The sequence below is a fragment of the Panthera uncia genome, chromosome A2, assembly GCF_023721935.1.
Source record: "Panthera uncia isolate 11264 chromosome A2, Puncia_PCG_1.0, whole genome shotgun sequence".
NCBI lineage: Eukaryota > Metazoa > Chordata > Mammalia > Carnivora > Felidae > Panthera > Panthera uncia.
In genome coordinates, this window is record NC_064816.1 from 43,008,124 (window position 1) to 43,027,508 (window position 19,385).

General features: G+C 36.0%; 1 protein-coding gene across 1 annotated transcript in view; it reads left to right on the forward strand.

The window, feature by feature from the left end:
* CNTN4 (contactin 4) overlaps positions 1 to 19,385 on the forward strand; it is an 895,772-nt gene that overhangs the window by 591,199 nt on the left and 285,188 nt on the right. The window contains exon 5 of the mRNA XM_049642718.1: positions 7,471 to 7,646. Within this exon, the coding sequence (XP_049498675.1) occupies positions 7,471 to 7,646 (176 nt within the window). The remainder of the gene's footprint in view (positions 1 to 7,470; positions 7,647 to 19,385) is intronic.

The following is a 19,385-nucleotide window of genomic DNA, read 5'->3' on the forward strand; positions in this document are numbered from 1 at the left end:
GAGAGGGAGAGAGAGAGACCGAACAGGAGAGCAGGATAGGAACAGAGAGAGAGGGAGACAGAATTCCAGGCAGGCTCCCCAAAGGGCTCAAATCCAGGAAATGTGAGATCATGACCTGAGCTGAAATCAAGGGTTGGCCTCTCAACCAACTAAACGACTCAGGCAACCCTGCTGCTAAGTGTTTTTGTTGTTGTTGTTGTTGTTGTTGTTGTTGTTGTTTTTAAATTTTTTTATTTTGTTTATTTATTTTGAGAGAGAGAGAGTAAGCGAACAAGTTGGGGAGGGGCAGAGAGAGGAAGACACAGAATCTGAAGCAGACTCCAGGCTCTGAGCCGTCAGTGCAGAGCCTGGTGTGGGGCTCGAACTCATGAGTGTGAGATCATGACCTGAGCTGAAGTCTGATGCTTAACTGACTTAGTCACCCAGGCACCCTTGCTAAGTGGTTTTAATAGAAGATGAGACACAGCTGAAAGGAGAATTAGTAAATTGCATGATCTATCTGAAGAAATCATCCAAAGGCAGCAGAAAGGAGTAAAAAGATGCAAAGGGAGAGAGGCAGAGAGAGAGAGAGAGAGAGAAGAAACGAGGGAGGTGGGGGAGAGAAAGTGTAAGTGAAAGAGCAAAAGGGATTAATAGGAAATATTTACATAGTTTAATCACAGTTCCATAAAGAAAAGCAAGGGAGAATGAGGCAGAAGCAATATTTTAAGAGAAGGTTAAGAATTTTCCAAAGTTAATTAAAAATTCCAAGCTTTCAGGGCTTGGAGTGAGCCTGGCTGGCTCAATCGGTGGAGCATGTGACTGTTGATGTTGGGGTTGTGAGTTCTAGCCCCATGTTGGGTGTGGAGATTACTTAAAAATAAAATCTTAAAAAAATATCCCAAGCTATAGATTTAGGAAGACAAATGAATTTCAAGGAGTTCAAATGAAAATAACGCCTCATCTAGAATTATTATAGTGAAACAGCCAAACACCCAAATCAAAGATGATCATAAAAATAGTTAAGTTGATAATATAGACAACCTTCAAGTAGATGGCAGACCAGACTTCTCAATAGCAACAAAAAACCAAGATGGAAGAAAATATGCTGAAAGAAATTAACTGTCAAATTTCTGTGTAGCAGAAATACTTTCTTAAAAAGACAACAAAGCAAATATGTGTTCAGGCATTCAGAAAGTAAAGTTTGACTCCAGCAGACACACTCGCTAAAGAAAATTCTAAAAGATAGAATTAAAGCAAAATGAAAATGATACCAGAGTACCAGAGATACAAGAACTAAAGATAGGTAAAGCAAGTGGTGAAGATTCGTCTTTCTACATCAAATCAATTGCAGTTACACTAAACAATAAAAAATAATTTTAAAAAGCACTGTCTTGTGGAGTTAAAAAAAAGAAAAATTAAAATCATGGCAACAATAGAAATAAGTTTTAAAAAGATAAACTGCACAATGGATGTATCTACATGGCTAAAAAAAATAAAATTTGACCCCACCCTAATGGCATACACAAATTTCAGGTGAATGGAAGACCTGCATGGGACATGGACTTTTAAAAGAAGATAGGCATTCATATCTGTGACTCTGGAGGCAAAGAAGTATTTCTCAAATATGACAGGAAAAGCACAAATCTTAAAAGAAAATATTTAACCTCATTAACATTAAGAACTTCTGTTCAACAGAAATACTGAGATGAGTAAAATTTCAAGCTTCCAACTGGGAGAAGATATTTTTAATACATGTCATTGGCAAAGAAGTAATATCCAAAAATATGTTTTAAATCCCCACAACTCAAAAAGTAAAAAAAAAAAAAATTAAAAAATTAAAAAAACCAAGTAGCCTAGTAGAAACATTACCAAAAGACTTGATTATGTACTTCTAAGAAAAGGAATATCAAATATCCATTAAATATGTAGAAAGATTATCTGTGCCATTAGTGAGCAGAAATAGACAAATTAAAACTAAAATGACACACTCTTCCAAGTCTACCAGATTAACAGAAATTTAGAAGATTAAATTCAACATCGTACAGATAGATTAAACCTAGTATGTTCATACAAGGTATCCCCAAGCAGTAGTGAAAATGATAAATTATGGCTGCAGAGTGATGGATCACAGGAATGTAATTTTGAACAAACAAAGCAAGTCACAGAAGAATAGAATATAATTCCATATTCATAAAGTTCAAAAGCAGGTCAGCTAGAGCACTTGTTTAAGGATACCAATATACTTAATAAAATCATAAAGAAAATCAAGGGAATGAGAAAGTCAAAATTAGAAGTTATAATTAACCATTCAGAGGGAAATGACTAGAATCTAAATGGAAACAGGAGACTTTAAAAGTAATAATACTACTTTTCTTACACACAGATCTTTATTGCCTCATGGTGTTTTATAATTGGGGCAGATGAAATTTTCTTCTGTCCAAGGTTCTTCTAGCTGCACTAAAACTTAAATTTACACGAGGCAGATTAACATAAGATAATCAAATATAGTCACATGTGTATGAGGAATCCACACACATATGAAATTCCAGACAGGCAAAATGTGGTATATATGTCATTCTGAAGTAGAAGCAGGTAGGAGTCTGGGACTTCAAAGAGAAAGAATGAAATACACAGAAATATTAAAAAAAAAAAAAAAAAGTAAATGTTGGGTGAATAAGTGTTTGCCGGGCCATATAGAAACAGTAACTCTATATATCTTTTAATAGGATTTTGCCTCTATTCACATTTAATGACAATAACTTTAATAACCAAAATATAATAGTGTGTAAAAACAAAAATAATATATAACATAGTTAGAACAGGAAGAGATTAGAGTCATTAAGGATCCAGAGAAGTGGAATTTGAACTGTGATGCTGAGCTTGCAAAGTGGCACAGGGCAAAGGACATCTTATACAAGGTAAAGGATGGCAGTATTAGCATAGTGGAAATTATTTTAGAATTTGTGTGCCCATTCATTCATTCATTCATCAAATATATCATCATGCATCAAACCACCCAGTGGTTTTCAAACTATGAATTTTAGGTACACGGAACTGGTTCAGCAATTAACCAGGGTGAGTAATTGCAGAACTTCTACTCAGGAGTCCACCATAGCAGCTCTCCTTTGAATGAGGGTATGGACTAGGAGTCTGAAAAGTATGTGGTCCAGGAAAGGTATTTCAACCACTCTATTAAGCAACGGCGATTTACCAAATGCCATCCTAGGTTTAGGATATTCAAAGATTAATAGACTGCATGTTCAAGTAGTATGCTTTTTGGAGGACTGCCTCATAGTAGGACTGCTATGCTGCAAATACTGTGCTGTCAGTGCTATAAAGGATGTCCAAGTTCCAGGGCATCCTGGAGGGAAGAAAGTCTACTTCAGGATGGAAGGTGGAAGGTTTTAGTGTAAGTTTCACAGAAAAGGAGACATTTAACTGTATCTAGAGGGTAAATATTATTTTGCTGTGTGGATATTTTGCCATAGGAGGTGCATTACTGAAATTAAAACCAAAAAAAGACCTCTCTAATGAACATGTAATTTATCATTCAAAACCAGGATAATTTTGAGAGTGAACACCACTGTTAATAATTATTCTAGGACAGCAGGTATAAAACCAGCACTATCCTTGGGCAAACCATAATATGTACTTATTCTCCCTATAATATGTTGAATTCAAGGTTTAATCAGATATTTTAAGATGTGTTATATAGTAAACAATAAATGCAAGAAGGAAAGGTTTCTACATACATAAATGATGAGTTAAATGGACCCATGCTTTAGTACATAGCCAAGTGTAAGTTCAGATGTTAGCCTTAAATGAAAACAAATTTTGCAGCAGAATTTGGCAAGTTGTTGCTTTGTTTTTCCTCCAAACTGTGACCTTTAATTAACATTGTTTTTGTAACATTGTGTTTCAAGATATAGGGGCCTGCTTTGTTATTTAAAACAAGCAGTGGAACAGAAACCTATTATGTTTTTAAAGATTGCCAGAAAAAGCAGAGAAGGAAACTTTTAATCAAATGCACCAGCAATTGGTTGCAGTGGACTGGGTTTTCCTTTATACATTTGGCAGTTTCTCTGTAACATAATAGCCAGTTGCTACCTGGGAGCTAAAAACTCCCTCTTGTTGAAGGAAAGAGCAAGAGAAAAAATGGAGTGATGGGATATTTTCAAACATCAGTCTGGGTAAACTTTTTCAGTGCTCTGGCTGACTTTGAGGGGGAAGAACAAATAGGAGAAATTCAAGGTGAATTCTCCGTGGGGATCTTCAGCATTCGGTTTTTCCTCAAACACCACAACTGACCTCTCTTCTTTGTATTATTCCCTCAACTGAGCCTTCTCTTTTCATTGTTTCCTGCCCCTCGATTTTGAAAGGATTGACCCAGACCCAGAAAAATTTAAGAAGTTTTGACTTGTGCCAACTTTCCTTGTATTAAAGTTTCTTAAGGACTTGTGACATTACTTACTGCACTCAGCTTCCCTTTCCAGACAGAAGGGACGTTCAAGTACTTGGTTGGAGTACTTTTGCTGTGAGGTTTGTATTTGATTTAGTTTGTAGACAAAAAAATTTAAGTCAGAAAGGTCTTGCCCCTTCTTCCATGCCAAGTTGAAACCATGAACAAAGGAAGAGGGGTTTACTACAACAAATTCCATAGATACCTTCCCAGAAAAGTCGGGAAAATTGTACCTTCCAGAATGTCAGTGGGCACAACCGGACTCTGGAGAGAGTTAAGTTGTGGCTCCGAAATGATTCAGAAATCAGTTTACATGACTTACTAATTTATCCTGACCCTAGAGAAAATCTCCCTTTGCTCCATATGGGCATTTTCTTTATAAAGATTCTTCAAACATTGAAGATAAACTGATTTTTCAAGAGTGTTCTAGTATGGAATAGGATAAAGAATTCAAAGCAATCCACATTCAGTGGGAATGAACATTGACTGCATTGCAATAAAACTGGGTAGAGTGCTTTGTAATCTAGTCTCAACTGCATTTCCCAGCAAGCACTTTATTTTCTAAATAATCCCCTTTCCTTTGCTATTTGTATGTAAAAGCAGGCAATAAAGTAGATTAAAGGACTTTCTGCAGAGCATTTAGGTTGAGATGACTAGTGTAGACAAACCTACAGAGGTGTTCTCATTATTTCTACAACCACTTTTCTAAAAAGGCTCACATGGTCCATTTCTAAATTCCACATTCTGCTTGCAGCTCACATTATATTGCAATTTCCTCTTTGAGTTCTTAGATTTGTCATATTAAATTGCTCAACTATCATTTGAAGTGAGAGTTATAGCCAAGACGTGATCAGCTGACTTAAAAAAAAAAAAATGTCTAGGGCAGGCAGTCATTTCTAGAGATTCATGTGCAGATAGACCTGCTAAAATATAATGCAGCTGTTCTCTTTTTATTGCTTATTACTTTCATGTCTGTGTCAGAACACAGAAAGAATTACTGTCAAGCTTAAAAACAATGTCTTTTTCTAATACCCATCTTCTTATAAACAAACACGTAAAGAGCTATGTCCAATTTTGTGATTCTGACCTACCTTTCCTGCCCCTCATGTTTCTCAATTTTACAATTCAAAGACATGGATGTGAACACACGTACACCACCATGCTGTGATGGGCTACAATGCTCATAAATTGTGTATGCTCAAAGCTAAAATATATCATAAAGAAGTACAATATTTAGTCAAGTTCCACAGGCATTTATTGAGGAGAGTGTCAAGGTCTAGGTTGCTAAGGGGACAATACAACAGTGATGTAGGCAAATTATCTTTGGTGAAGGCAAATTCCTAACTGATGAAGCAGAGAGAATCCTATAGGAGACTGTGGAAAACTTTAATTTTGACTATGAATATTGAAAAAGACTTCAATGGAAAAGGTGATTTAAAATTGACCCTGGGGTATCTGGGTGGCTCAGTCAGTTAAGCATCTTACTCTTGCTTACCCTTGATCTCAGGGTTCATGGGCTCAAGCCCCACATCGTGGGCTCTATGCTGACAGCGCGGAGCCTGCTTAGGACCCTTTCTCTCCCTTTTTGCCCCTCCTGCTCTCTCTCTCTCTCTCTCTCTCTCCCTCCCTCCCTCCCTCCCTCCCTCCAAAATAAATAAGTGAACTTAAAAAAAATAAAAATAGAACAAAATAGAATTGACCTTGAAGTGTGAAAGAGCTCTTGACACAGAGAAAAGGATCATCTTTAAACTTCTGCTTTTTTTGACACCAAATATCCAAAATCGTGAAACAAACTGGATTGTATGGTTTCATATGAATCCTTTTACATTCATTGTACACACCAGCCATAGTACTCCAGAATATTGTGAGAAGATACACAATGAGTATGTAGGTATACATACACATTTTAAATGGCTTTTTGTTTGTTTTTTACTGATTGAAGGAAATAAAAATGAAAGTCTCTCATTCTTTAATCTTGTTACGGTTTTTTATCAATTTCCTTTGTGCTGCAGTGCTTTCTTATTTTTTGGTCTCCCCATGGGAATGCTTCTGTGGGACTCTTGATATTTTAGAAGCTTCAACCATGGCATATTTTCACTACCTGGTATTTTTGTAGAATTTGGGAGGGAGGGGGAAAAGAAACATAAGATACATAGTCAGCGAATTGTATTAGCTCAAAAGTTCCAAAGTATTCAAAGGAAGGCAATTTGATTAAAATAAGCTCTCTTTGGAATGTTACTGGCTGTGGGGAAAAAAAAAAAAAGAAGGAAAGAAAGTAGATCTTGTTAGTAAAGCTTGGCTGTTTAAATGTGCACATCCCAGGAAAATTTATTTATAGGGCCAAACAATATCATCAGATACAATAGATGATTGAAGTAAATAAACAGAAGAACAACACAGCTCTCTTTGCCTCTGTTACCTAATGACCTGATCTGCAGTTTACTGGGATGGTTGATTGATATTTGAGTGCCATTGACTAAGAAGATCTTCAAAGTGATCCATGATCAAGACTAGTTTGGCCCCTAAGACAGCTCTAGATCAATAGAGTTCCTCTGCTTTGCAGTCAGCCATTTCAGTCATATTAAGGACCAAATCAAAGCATCTCTGCAGCAATTTCATCAAATACTCAGCAATCTACCTGTAAGTGGTATATTCTGTCATCTGTAGAGACCCATTTAAAGAATAACTACAAAGTAGAAAAAAGGGCTTTTTCCGAGGAGCCCTATTTGAAGAAAGTTGTACAAGATGCTATGGGGATTTTAAAATAAAGTGTGTGTAGAATCAAGTAGCCACAAAAGCAAGTGTTAAAATTTTAATACCATTGCTTACTATAAAAGGCATGCTCTTTCCATAGCACTTAAGTTGTCACCATTGCTGGGTAGAGCATTTCTAACTTCTTTTTCTACCATGGTTAAAAAAAGTCACAGATGGTATTTCATGCTATTTATATAGTTTTTATATGTTTTAAATGATTCAGAAATATTGATTAATATTACAAGGCTTTATCTACTGGCATTTTTATGCTATAGGTGGAAATTAAATGGAACAGATGTTGACATTGGTGTGGATTTCCGCTACAGTGTTGTTGAAGGCAGCTTGTTGATCAATAACCCCAATAAAACCCAAGATGCTGGAACGTACCAGTGCATAGCAACAAACTCATTTGGAACAATTGTTAGCAGAGAAGCAAAGCTTCAGTTTGCTTGTAAGTAGCAATTACATTGTGTGCAAATGTTACTCTGAATTTTTATACCATTAAGCCTTTAAAACAGTTTCTTTTAAAAACCAAATAGATTTTAATTTGTTGTATGATCTTTACCTTTTCTTCATATTTGGGAAATACCTTGTTTATAGGATAAATTGTAAATCTAAGTGGAAAGATGTATTCTGCTTTTATAAGGATTAAGACTGATTATATGATAGTTTGTTAGAGGATTCTCTGTACATATATAAATTCACACGCACACAAATTTATATACGTATAAATTTACATACACAACAAAATAACACACATAGATACATACACATTATAGAGTGTGTATAAGCAAGCAATTGAACTGCCAGTAATAGTCATTTTGAGAAATGTTTAACCATAAAGTTTAGAGTTGCAACAAATTTTGCTAGTCTATTAATCCTATAATTCTCCTTTTTTTTCTTATTTTATAGATTAGGAAAATTTTTAAAACAACTATAACAACAACAGTAAGCAGAGGCAAAGTGTTAACTTTTATACTATACCTTTTATATTTCCAGCTTAGAACATTTAAAAAACAAATTGCCATCTCATAAGACCATCATCTAATAAAAGTTCATGAGCATATGAAAGAAAGTGGAATTTAGAAATAGTAAGTTGAAAATAAAATCCACAGGGAAGAGCAGTGAGTACACATTTGAGTATAGATGCCTTTGAGGATTGATGTGCAGTTACATTTTTAAGGGTTTATGTATTTGCATATGATTATATATTTCCAGTATAAAATCCCAACTCATACAGCAGTGCATTAATGTCAAAGGTTTCATAATTACAAAGTCTGTTGGCAGTAACACTGTAGAATATTCTCATTAACAAAATCCTCTCTGGGAACTCAACATCAAATATATCTAATATTCAGTGCTTAATCTATTATTGCCGTCACGTGGCATTTTTGCTAGTTGAGAAATGAATTTTCTGAGTATTAGGTATATATAGGATTCCAAGATTATTTTGTTGGTGAATATCTCCTGATATCTTCCAAATATCCTTAGGTGTACAGAATAATAGAAGGATTATATGTCTGATTGAATGCTATAGAACCAAAATGTTTATTTCTCCTGGTCTAATGCAAGTCTATACTTATTTTTTTAGGAATAACAAGTGAATTCTGTTGGATTTATTTAAAAAAAAATAAACACAGACTCATTGATTCTAAGAGTAAGGAGATCTCTACACTCAATTAAACTTGTACTTCTTTGATTTTTGGATTCCATAATATAAGAAAATTTTTAAGATAGCAATAGTAACAACAAAAATTAGAGGTTGACATAGAACTGCCAACTCTTGATTTTCTAATTTATGACATTTAAAAAATAAATCACCAACTCTTAAGGCTATCCTTTTGTAAAAGTACAGGCATTTCTATTACCAGAACTATCTAAAAAACAGAATATCATATTTGAGAGTGGTCATTTAATTAGATTCCTTTAGCCTAGGAGAAAGCTCTATCACTCATTTTGTGGGTGACTGAGTTGGCCTGAGGACCAGGGTTTGGAGTCCACCTTACTTATCCCACTTAATATATAATGTAGGTATCCTGCCACCATCAAAATCTGTGACTGAGCCTTAAAAATTCTAAAACTAGAGAGCTCACCTATTCATCACAAAGCATCCTGATCCATGGTAGACTGCTCTAGTTATTCAGAAGTATAAAAACAAACGCAGCATCTCTTTCATAAAATTTTAACTAAATGTCTAAATTTCCATCACTCTCACTCCCCATGCTTACTGTGTGATCCTGGTTAGGCTTCAAATATGTGAAAATACAATCATGTCCCTTCTTTCCTAATTGTTGTCTTCTCCAGGCACTTAATCTACAACCATCTTCTTCATATCACATCCATTTTTGTTAATTTATCTATCAATTTATGACCATATAGAAATGTATCTAATTCTACGCCTGTGCCTTGACCTTTGCAGAAGACAGTGGGAGCAGTAGTATCCCACAATGTGAACTTCTTTTTCAATGAATGCAGCTGACATTGATATTCATCTTTTCTTAAAGCCCCAGTCTCACATCTTAACCTTACATGAACATACAGTCATGTAAAATCTGAGAATTGATTTTTTATGAATGCCTATTAATCTCTAGCTACCCAACCATGTTATTTTATTAACCTAAACTCAGAATATTATATTTACCCCTATTAAATTCACCTTCTGAGTGGTGACCCTTTGTTCCCTTACAGTTGAAATTGTTTTAAATCTTTTTTTTTAATCTGACATATTGATTGTCCTCCTACTTTAATGTCAGCAGAAAATTTGATAAGCATGTGTACGTTCAAATAATTGATATAACATGTTGACCAGGACAGGGCAGCATGCCAATACAAAATTTCCACTAAGATGAGATTGAACTTTTAAATCAATATTCTTTGCATACTCTTGTTCAATTAGCTACACATTTTCCCAAACATACTATAATTGAACCCCAGTTTTTCCTATGTGTTCTTAAAGCAGTGAGAATCTTTGCCACATGCCTTGGTGAAATCAAGATGTATTATTTCTTCAGCACCCCCTCCTACCTGGTCTCTGTGCATCTTCTCTAGATCTTCTTTAACCGTTTATCATAAAACAGGCAAAGTAATCTTTTAAACATGCAAATGAGATCATTCCACTTTGCTGTTTTATGCCTTCTACTGCACTTAGAATAAATCTCAAATTCATTACCATGGTCTCATTTTAATTTCTTGAAAATGAGAAACTATCTTTTGCACCCGAGCCTTGATACTTTCTTTTTTTTCCCACTTTTTATTTATTTGAGAGAGAAACAGAGAGAGAGAGGGAGAGAGGGGCAGACAGGGAGAGACATCCCAAGCAGTCTCCAGGCTTACAGCAGAGCCTGACACAGGGCTCAATCCCACAGCCTCAGGATCATGACCTGAGCCAAAACCAAGAGTCTGTCCACTTAACCGACTGAGCAACCCAGGCACTCCAAAGCCTTGATGCTTTCATTGCCCCTGTCTGATATGCTTTTCTTATGATCCTTCACATGCTCACGTCTCATGGTCCTTAATTCTCAATTTAGGTATGACCTCCTAAGAGAAAGTTTTCACATCATCCTGTCTAATCTAAGAAGTAATGCACATCATTTCTATTCTTTGCCGCTTTCCTCCTTCCAGCCCGCCACTTCTACATAACAGCAGCCTCTGTTTCATTAGTAAGGACTTAATACAAAATAGAATGATTTTGTATATTTTTTCTCATTTAATTGTTACGATAGAATCTACATTCTAAGAGAACTGAGTCTGTCTTTCCATCCTTCTATTTGCAAAGTGTAGGACACTTTATATGTAATGAATAAAGGAATTCTTTTATTAATTGCTTCTTTAGTGACACAACAAAGAAAATATATGCATAAAATTATTTGGGGGGTGATGCATTTTTGTAAATCAAAACTCTTTATATTCTAATAATTTTCTGGAATCCAGCTTCTTGATCTTCATAGTTTTTAGACTTTTTTTTCTACCTTTTTTTTTAAGATGTTGCCTTTATTCAAAAACCATTTTTTAATTGTTTAGAGTAAAATACTTTTCTTGAATGATGTAAGGTGAAGCGTGACAATTACATCTTCTGAATGTTACTGAGTAACTTCTTTCACCCCAAGAATTTTCATAATCAGTGAGGGAAATAAAAGTCTTTTGATCATGCTTACTGTACTATAGTATGCAAGTGAAAAAATTTCTTCATTTTTAATCCTATAATTTTATGGCTGAAATAGACCTTAAAAGATTCTTGGCCTATATCATTTTAAAAATGAAATTGAAGATTGGTGGGGTGCCTTGGTGGCTCAGTTGGTTAAGCGTCCAACTCTTGATTTTGGCTCAAGTCATGATCTCATGGTCCATGAGATCAAGCCCTGCATTGGACTCTGTGCTGTCAGCATGGAGCCTTCTTGGGATTCTCTCCCCCTCTCTCTCTTCCCCTCCCCCAGTCATGCTGTCTTGCACACTCTCTCTCTGAATAAATAAATAAATAAACACTTAAAAATGAAATTTAAGATTGGAGTAAATTAATTACTCATTGTTATTTACACAGTTAATCAGTGGCTACCAAGGAAAACAAACCTCTGTTTCTAGTTCAGTTTACCCTTGCTTGCCTCTGCTTAAGACTCCTTTTAATTGGGGTGTCTGGGTAGCTCAGTCGGTTGAGCATTTGACTTCTGATCATGTCATGATCATGCTATCCATGGGTTTGAGAGCCTGGAGCCTGCTTTGGATTCTGTGTCACCCTCTCTCTCTGCCCTTCCCCAGTTCATGCTCTGTCTCTCTCTTTCTCAAAAATTAGTAAACATTAAAAAAAATTTTTTTTAAGACTCACTTTGATGTATAAGAAAACATCCCTTCATCTTTATCGAACATGTCATACCTTCAAATGTCATTTTCATACTTTATATAAATTTATCTATAGGACAATCTTACAAGGTAGACATTGTGTATACATTATTTTTAAATATTTTCACACTGCTTTGTAGACAGAATTTTGTAATCTCTTGTATTTAGCAGTTTTTAAAAAATGAATTAATTTACATAACCAAAAAATCTCATTAATGGAGATGATGCCTCCGAGAACTTACCCCTCCACACCATTTTTTTTCATTCATTACCTTCAGGATAAAACTCCTTCCTTATTAAAAAGGCATAGAATAATTTAAGTCACTGTTGATGAGATGTGGACATTTTCATGAGCATACATATTGTATTGCAATATGAAGCACGTTTTGTTTCTCAGGCCCCCTGCAGTATTAAGCCATTAGCAATCATTTCTCTTCCTGTCACAAGTCTACCAATACCCCTTCTACTGTTTACTCCTTCTGTTATATCTAGGGCTACCAAACCTTATTGATTAATTTACCAGGGTCTACCCAGTGCCTGGCCCTTAGTGAGCTTGCAATAGTAATAAGTGGATAGATAATAAGGGTGGATGTTAAGATCATCAGGCTATATTTGGGTCATGAGTTGAACCACTGAGTTCAAAGACTTTCTGATGACCCTTTGGAAGTGCTTTGTAAGTGGGTGCAACATTTCCACCTTGAGGTTATGTAGAAGACAGTTGACATCTTATTCCAGATAAGAATACATGTTGGGGCAGGAGGTCTTTGTTTAAGGGGAAAAAAAATACGTTCATGTAGATAATGCATCAAACATGCCATCCAACTCCTGAAAACTTGGCCTCAGACTATGGATGGTCTCAATAAAATGTTTTAGGACTAGCCTTGCTTTAACTTCCCTTCCACCCAAGGAGAAAAGCAAGTTGAATCATTTTTAATTCTCACATAGGCAATTGAATCAGAAGATAATGCCAGTGGTGGAGGGAACTTTGTTGCATTATTTTCTCAGCTTAATGGTAGGAATATTTCCAGACATTTTGTCTGTGTGGAATGAAGTGCTATGGCTCCATCAGCCTAGGTGCTCACTTCCCCAGCCAAGTATCCCAATCTAAATTTGCTTGAGAATCATTATGCATGGTTATTCAGCAGGGCAGTATTTTTCTCAGACGTACGGACATTTTAAAAAAAAAAAAAATTTAACGTTTATTTATTTTTGAGACAGAGACAGAGCATGAATGGGGGAGGGTCAGAGAGAGAGAGAGACACAGAATCCGAAGCAGGCTCCAGGCTCTGAGCTGTCAGCACAGAGCCCAATGCGGGGCTTGCACTCACAGACTGCGAGATCATGACCTGAGCGGAAGTCAGATGCTTAACCAACTGAGCCATCCAGGCACCCCCAGGAATTTTTTAAAGTAAAATGCAATACACACTTACACACTTAGAAAATAGTCAAATAAGTATTAGTGTTTATTTTTGAGAGAGAGAGAATGCAAGCAGGGGAGGGGCACAGAGAGAGTGAGACACAGAATTTGAAGCAGGCTCCAAGCTCTCACTGTCCACAGAGTCCTACACGGGACTTGAACCCAGGCATGTGAGATCATGACCTGAGCCAAAGTTGGGTGCCTAACCGACTGAGCCACCCAGGTGCCCTATCTATTTTTTTATTGTTTATTTATTTATTTTGAGAGAGAGAAAGAGAAAGTGAGGGCTGGGGGAGGAGCAGAGAGCGAGGAGAGAAAGAACCCCAAGTAGGCTCCCCACTGACAGCATATAGTCCAACCCTGTCTCTATCTCATAACATTGAGATTATGATCTGAGCCAAAATCAAGAGTCAAATGCTTAACAAGACTGAGCCACCCAATTTGGGTGCCCCCAAATAAGTATTTTTTTTTTTTAATTGGCTGTGTGGATTTGAGAAGCTGAGATAACTATATTGCTTAAGTTTAGATGGAATGGAACATTGTGTATTGTTCTAGTTCACTTTAGTTGTCCTATAAGGTTTCTAAAACTCAGACTTCTCGTCAGCATTGTGCAGATAACCATACTTACCTTTTAGGGTTGTTATGAAGATTAGATTATACAGCACATGCAAAATCCCAGAATATTTCCTAGCATGAGAAAACTAACTATAATTGCTTCTCTAATTTTCTCTTCTCTATCCTCTTTTTCTCCCTTTTCTGTCTCTTTAAAATAAGAACAATAACCAACATGTATTTATTTATTTTCCTGCATTTTTTATCAAGTTTTAGAGAATATGATTAGACACTTTGTTTACATTTTAAAGTTGTGTGGTTTTTTTTTTTATATTCCCAAAGTAATATATAATGGAAAAGATATATATATATATTTTTTTAATTTTTAATTCCTATTTTACCCATCCTCCCACCTACCTCTCTTCTGGTAACTATCAGTTTATAACTAATATTTATTAAGAGCTTAGGTGTAATGGATAAGAGCACAAGCCCCAGAGTTAAATTCCCTGGTTTGAAATTTAGCCCCTGCTATAACCTTGTGACCTTGGACAAGGTACTTCTCTCTGTATCTGTTTCTTTCTCCATAAAATGAGGTTAATAACTTTACCTCCTTTGTTGTAAGGATCAAATAAATTAATACTGTTAAAATTCCTACGTCATTGTCTGGCACCCATAAAGGGTTTAATAAATGTTAGCTATTATTTTAATGTTTATTCTAATTTTACTAATCTGTATCTGATATTATGCTAAGAACATTGGAATATTGTCCCATTTAGTTCTCAGTATAACCCAAGATTTCCCTATAGATAAATGTATGTCAAGTATAAAAATGAGACTTGGAACAATGACCTGTTAGATAAAGATGAAGGGATGTTTTCTTATAGACCAAAGTGAGTCTCAAGCAAAGGTGAGCAAGGGTGCACTGAACTAGAAGCTGTGGCTGCTTATTTTTATTCCATAAGTGATGAATCTGAGAATTAGTGAAATGAGATACCTTTCACCGAACATGAAGTGGGAGGAAGAGAACCCATAGACACCTGACCATCCATTACATGGGATTTGACATACCTGGTTCCCCCATGACACCTAAAACTACACTTTCCGAGTAGAATTTATCTTCAAACCGTATATTCAAACCGTGATTGGTAACATATTTCCTTTGGAAACACAAACTTGGATTTTTTGATGTATTTTACAACCTTTAATATAATACATCCATCATTAATTTTTTGTTATTTTTAATTTTTTAGTTATATGCTTCCTTGATGTCATCATAATGTTGATTTACTGTTAACAACTAAAAGCATAATGCTGTATACTGCAATTATGCATATATTTGTGACTCTAATTTTAATATAATTGGTTTCAGGTTCCATAATGAGAATAATTAATAACAGTATTTCTGCTCTAAAAGTTAATATGCAAATTTCCAATTTATTATAAGTAGGTTATAAAACATTCTTAATATTGATATTTTATGGTAAATAACCCTGGGTTGGTAAACTGTATATCCCCAAGCTGTCAACGACATATTATTATAAGCTTTCTTATTCCCATATCATTCCTCCCATACATGTGAAAAGGATGCACTTTAATAAATATAGATTATTATGAACAGCTTCCAAGAGAATAATACAATAACTCTAGATTTTAGCCCATCAGACTTGATTGCTTCATAAATAGTGTTTGGGGCCTTCATTGTGGAAATTTAGCTGTTTTTTAACACTACAGATCTTCAAAACAAAAGACTTAACTTTATTTCATCATCTCAGGTTGTGGATGACTATAATTTATACATAAGTATCTCCAAATTGCTCATGGTAAAATTAAATTATGCAACGATATCCAGTCACCTGTCTTCTGTAGGGAAACTAGCATTGTCTTGGCCATGGGCAAGGTAGTGTTCTTTGAAGGAAACTCCTTGAGTGTTACCTATGCTGATCTCTGTTGGTACCGTGTCTGAGGTGGGAAAAGAAGCTAGATTGGTACAATATTCATACCCTGTGTATCTACCTCCTGAGCTTGTAGTAAGGGGAAGAAGATAGAAGACAGAAAAGATGATAAAAGAAGGATAGAGATAATAAGCGAAGGGATCCCTTAGGTGCAAAAGCCGCTCCATCCTGGCCTCTCGATGACCTCAAGCAATGTATCTTTAAGGGTAAAGTAACTCAATAAACCAATCCATTCCAAGGTTAATTTCATTTAGCTTTAGCAATTATGTGGCAGCCAGCATTTTTTATGGTGAAAATATTTCATTGATGGACAGCAGCTGATTAGATGGTCTCATTGGAATAGATCTTTCTTATTGCTGCTACAGTACGCCTTGTCTGATTTCTCCTTAACTTGGGCACCCTCTGATAACTGCAGTGCTGATGGTAATAAAAATTAGAAAAAATGTATTAAATTTAGAATGTTGTACTGTGTTCAAACTGGGGCTTTTGGCAACCTGGTTTTTTATTCCTTGATTACTGCTTCTATTCACAGTAAATTTCAAATATTCATTGCTTTTAATATTCAATAATTAGTTTATCTTTCATAGCCAAAGAATGAAATGTGCAGTCAATCAGAACAATGGCTGGGGGTTTGATAGATGGCCAAACCCATGACTGGCTTGACTTATTTTTAATTAGGAAGTCTGCTTAAACAGGCAAACTTTTGTTTCTAAGCAATAAAATGTTGATGGATGACTGTTTGGATAAATAATTTGTGAATATTTAGATCAATTAAAACTTAATCAGCTGAGAAATATTTGGACAGTAAAACTGAAAATATTTATCAATGCAAGGCCTTTGATTCTTAATAAAGTAGTAAGTTTTCCTCATTTGAATAGTTAGAAGGATGTAAACCAAAACTTGCTGAGTTTCTGAAATAATTCTTTTAGTAGATCTGCCACTTAGTATAGTATACAAAGACATTACTGGTGAGAATTGGTGTCTCTAGAAGATTTTATAGTGTAAACCTTAAGAACTAGTCAGATGCGGCCATTCTGTATTGGTTCTTAGTGATGTGGGCAGTTGTGAGTTGTGGTACAATTAATCATTGAAATTCACAAGCATACAAAATAATTGTCATGTGTGTTTTTTTCTTTCCCTTCTACAAAACCTATTAATCTACAGGTACTAGTTAATTATGGTCATTACTTTGTTAGGTATTTCTCCTTCCACTTATCCATAGTTCAATTTGGGGTCTATATGACTGATAAAGGGGGCTGGGAACTAAATGAATGAAGTATATAGATTTTAAAATTTTTAATGTTTATTTTTTGAGAGAGAGAGACAGGGGGGTTGGGGGGGGGGGGGGGGGGGGGCATGCAGAGCGAGAAGTAGACAGAATCTGAAGCAGGCTCCAGGCTCTGAGCTGTCAGCACAGAGCCCTCTGTGGGGCTCAGACTCACAAGCACTGAGATCATGACCTGAAGCGAAGTCAGATGCTTAACCTACTAAACCACCCAGGCTCCCTGTGAAGTATACAGATTTTTTAAAAATCAAGAGCATCCTAAGAATATAGTTCACCTAGAAATTAGCAACCAAGACCAGATGGGGATCCAAAGAAGCTTACTCAGACAATACTTAAGTTAGTAAAGTTAACAATTTACACTTTGTACTTTAGTAAAAAAAATAAAAAGTTAATGAAATGTCCCTTTTTGTTTCCTTGTTGTAATTTAGTCAACAAATATTAAAATAATTTTGATTGTTTTTCAAGTTTAAGTTTTAGATAATGAGGTACAAATCTTACCTTCTTGCACAGCCTTAACTGTGCTTTACATTTGACTGAAGTTTTGGTGCACGATCAGTTAGGTATTGCCATACAGTTGGAAAGAGGAAACAGTTTCTGACTGAGAGAAAATGCAAACTATAAGAAGTCACTCAAATGTCACTGTCCATTCTTTCTCAAGATTTTATATTTGAGAGGTTATATGATGTTATAGAACAGATACGTATTCAGTTATGGTTTAAAATTCCCAACCTGATAGACCACCTCTAGTGGATTGAGTGGTAACTTCCCAAAAGGTGTGTCCACCTAGAACCTGGAAATGTGACCTTATTTGGGGAAAGGGTCTTTTCTGGTATAATTCAATTCAGGATCTCAAGGTGAGATCATCCAGAATTAAGCAGCCGTACACTCAATCCAATGGCAATATAAGAGACAAAGGAGGAGAAGATACAAAGGGGAGAAGGCGATGACTGTGGAAGCAGAGATTGTAGGGATGTAGCCAGGCAATGCCAAGGATTGCCAACAGCCATCAAGAGCTAGAAGCAAGAGAGACAGATTCTCCCCTAGAGCCTTCGCAGTGAGTGCAGCCTTGCTGGTACCTTGATTTTAGACCTCCAGCCTTCAGAATGTGAGAGCATACATTTGTGCAGCGTTAAGCCACCAACTTTGTGGTGACTTGTTTACAGTGACCCTAGGAAACTAGTAGACTGGCACATGTGCGGTTCCTTCCCTATTCTCTGCTGACTACTGTCATCAAGGAAAAATGAAACCATTTAGGAAATCAGACTGAAATGAGGTGTTTTTGTAACTTAGCTGTATCAGGGAACAAAGTATTGAGAGGGATAGCATTGCATAAATGTGGGATTATCTGTGCAAGTTTTGTGTCACGCCATGCGTTTGCCTCTGGTGAGCATAATGGCGTTTTGAACATTACATAGTATGATTTGATGGAATAATGAAAAAGACAGCTACATAATTCAAAAAGGTACCTTTTCGTCAGCACTTAGATCTCTTGCAATAACCCTCATAGTCCTTCTCTAAAACAGGCGGGATTGGTCCTTTCTTCATAAGGCAGCGATTTGAAGTGATTCAGGGTAGTCTGTTGGCCCCATACCCCTCTCTCTGACTTCTTTTTTTCTAGGTCCTTTTGCCTGAATTTGACCCCTTTGTCTGGCACTCTAAAGCCCTAGAAACTAGCAATTATCACATTTAGAGTGTCTGACCTACCTGTGGCTGTAACAGTACCACTGTGGTCTCTCATGCATTATTACCTTTCGTGTTATGACATTTCTTTCTGCAAAAATCCCCTGTGCTAGCAAGGGCCCAATTCCATTGTCTTCCTAGTCAGCACCTTTCACTGAGTAGGCTCTAATCTGAACAAGCCATTTACCTCCTCTCTGACATGTATTTTATGCACCACACCGGCTTGTTTTTTACTTCACAGCTATAATACGTGATCCCTTTACAGAACAAAGCATGCTTTAATGTTCAGAGGTTAAATCTCAAATTCAGGGGCATCATAAAAGGGTGTGTGTGTGTGTGTGTGTGTGTGTTTTCAAAGAACTAAATTATGCTATTAGATATTATACTATAGATTAAATTCTGTGCTAACCACTAAACCCTGACTGGATGATACTGCGGCTCAGTAATTTATCCCTGATATATGTATTTAGG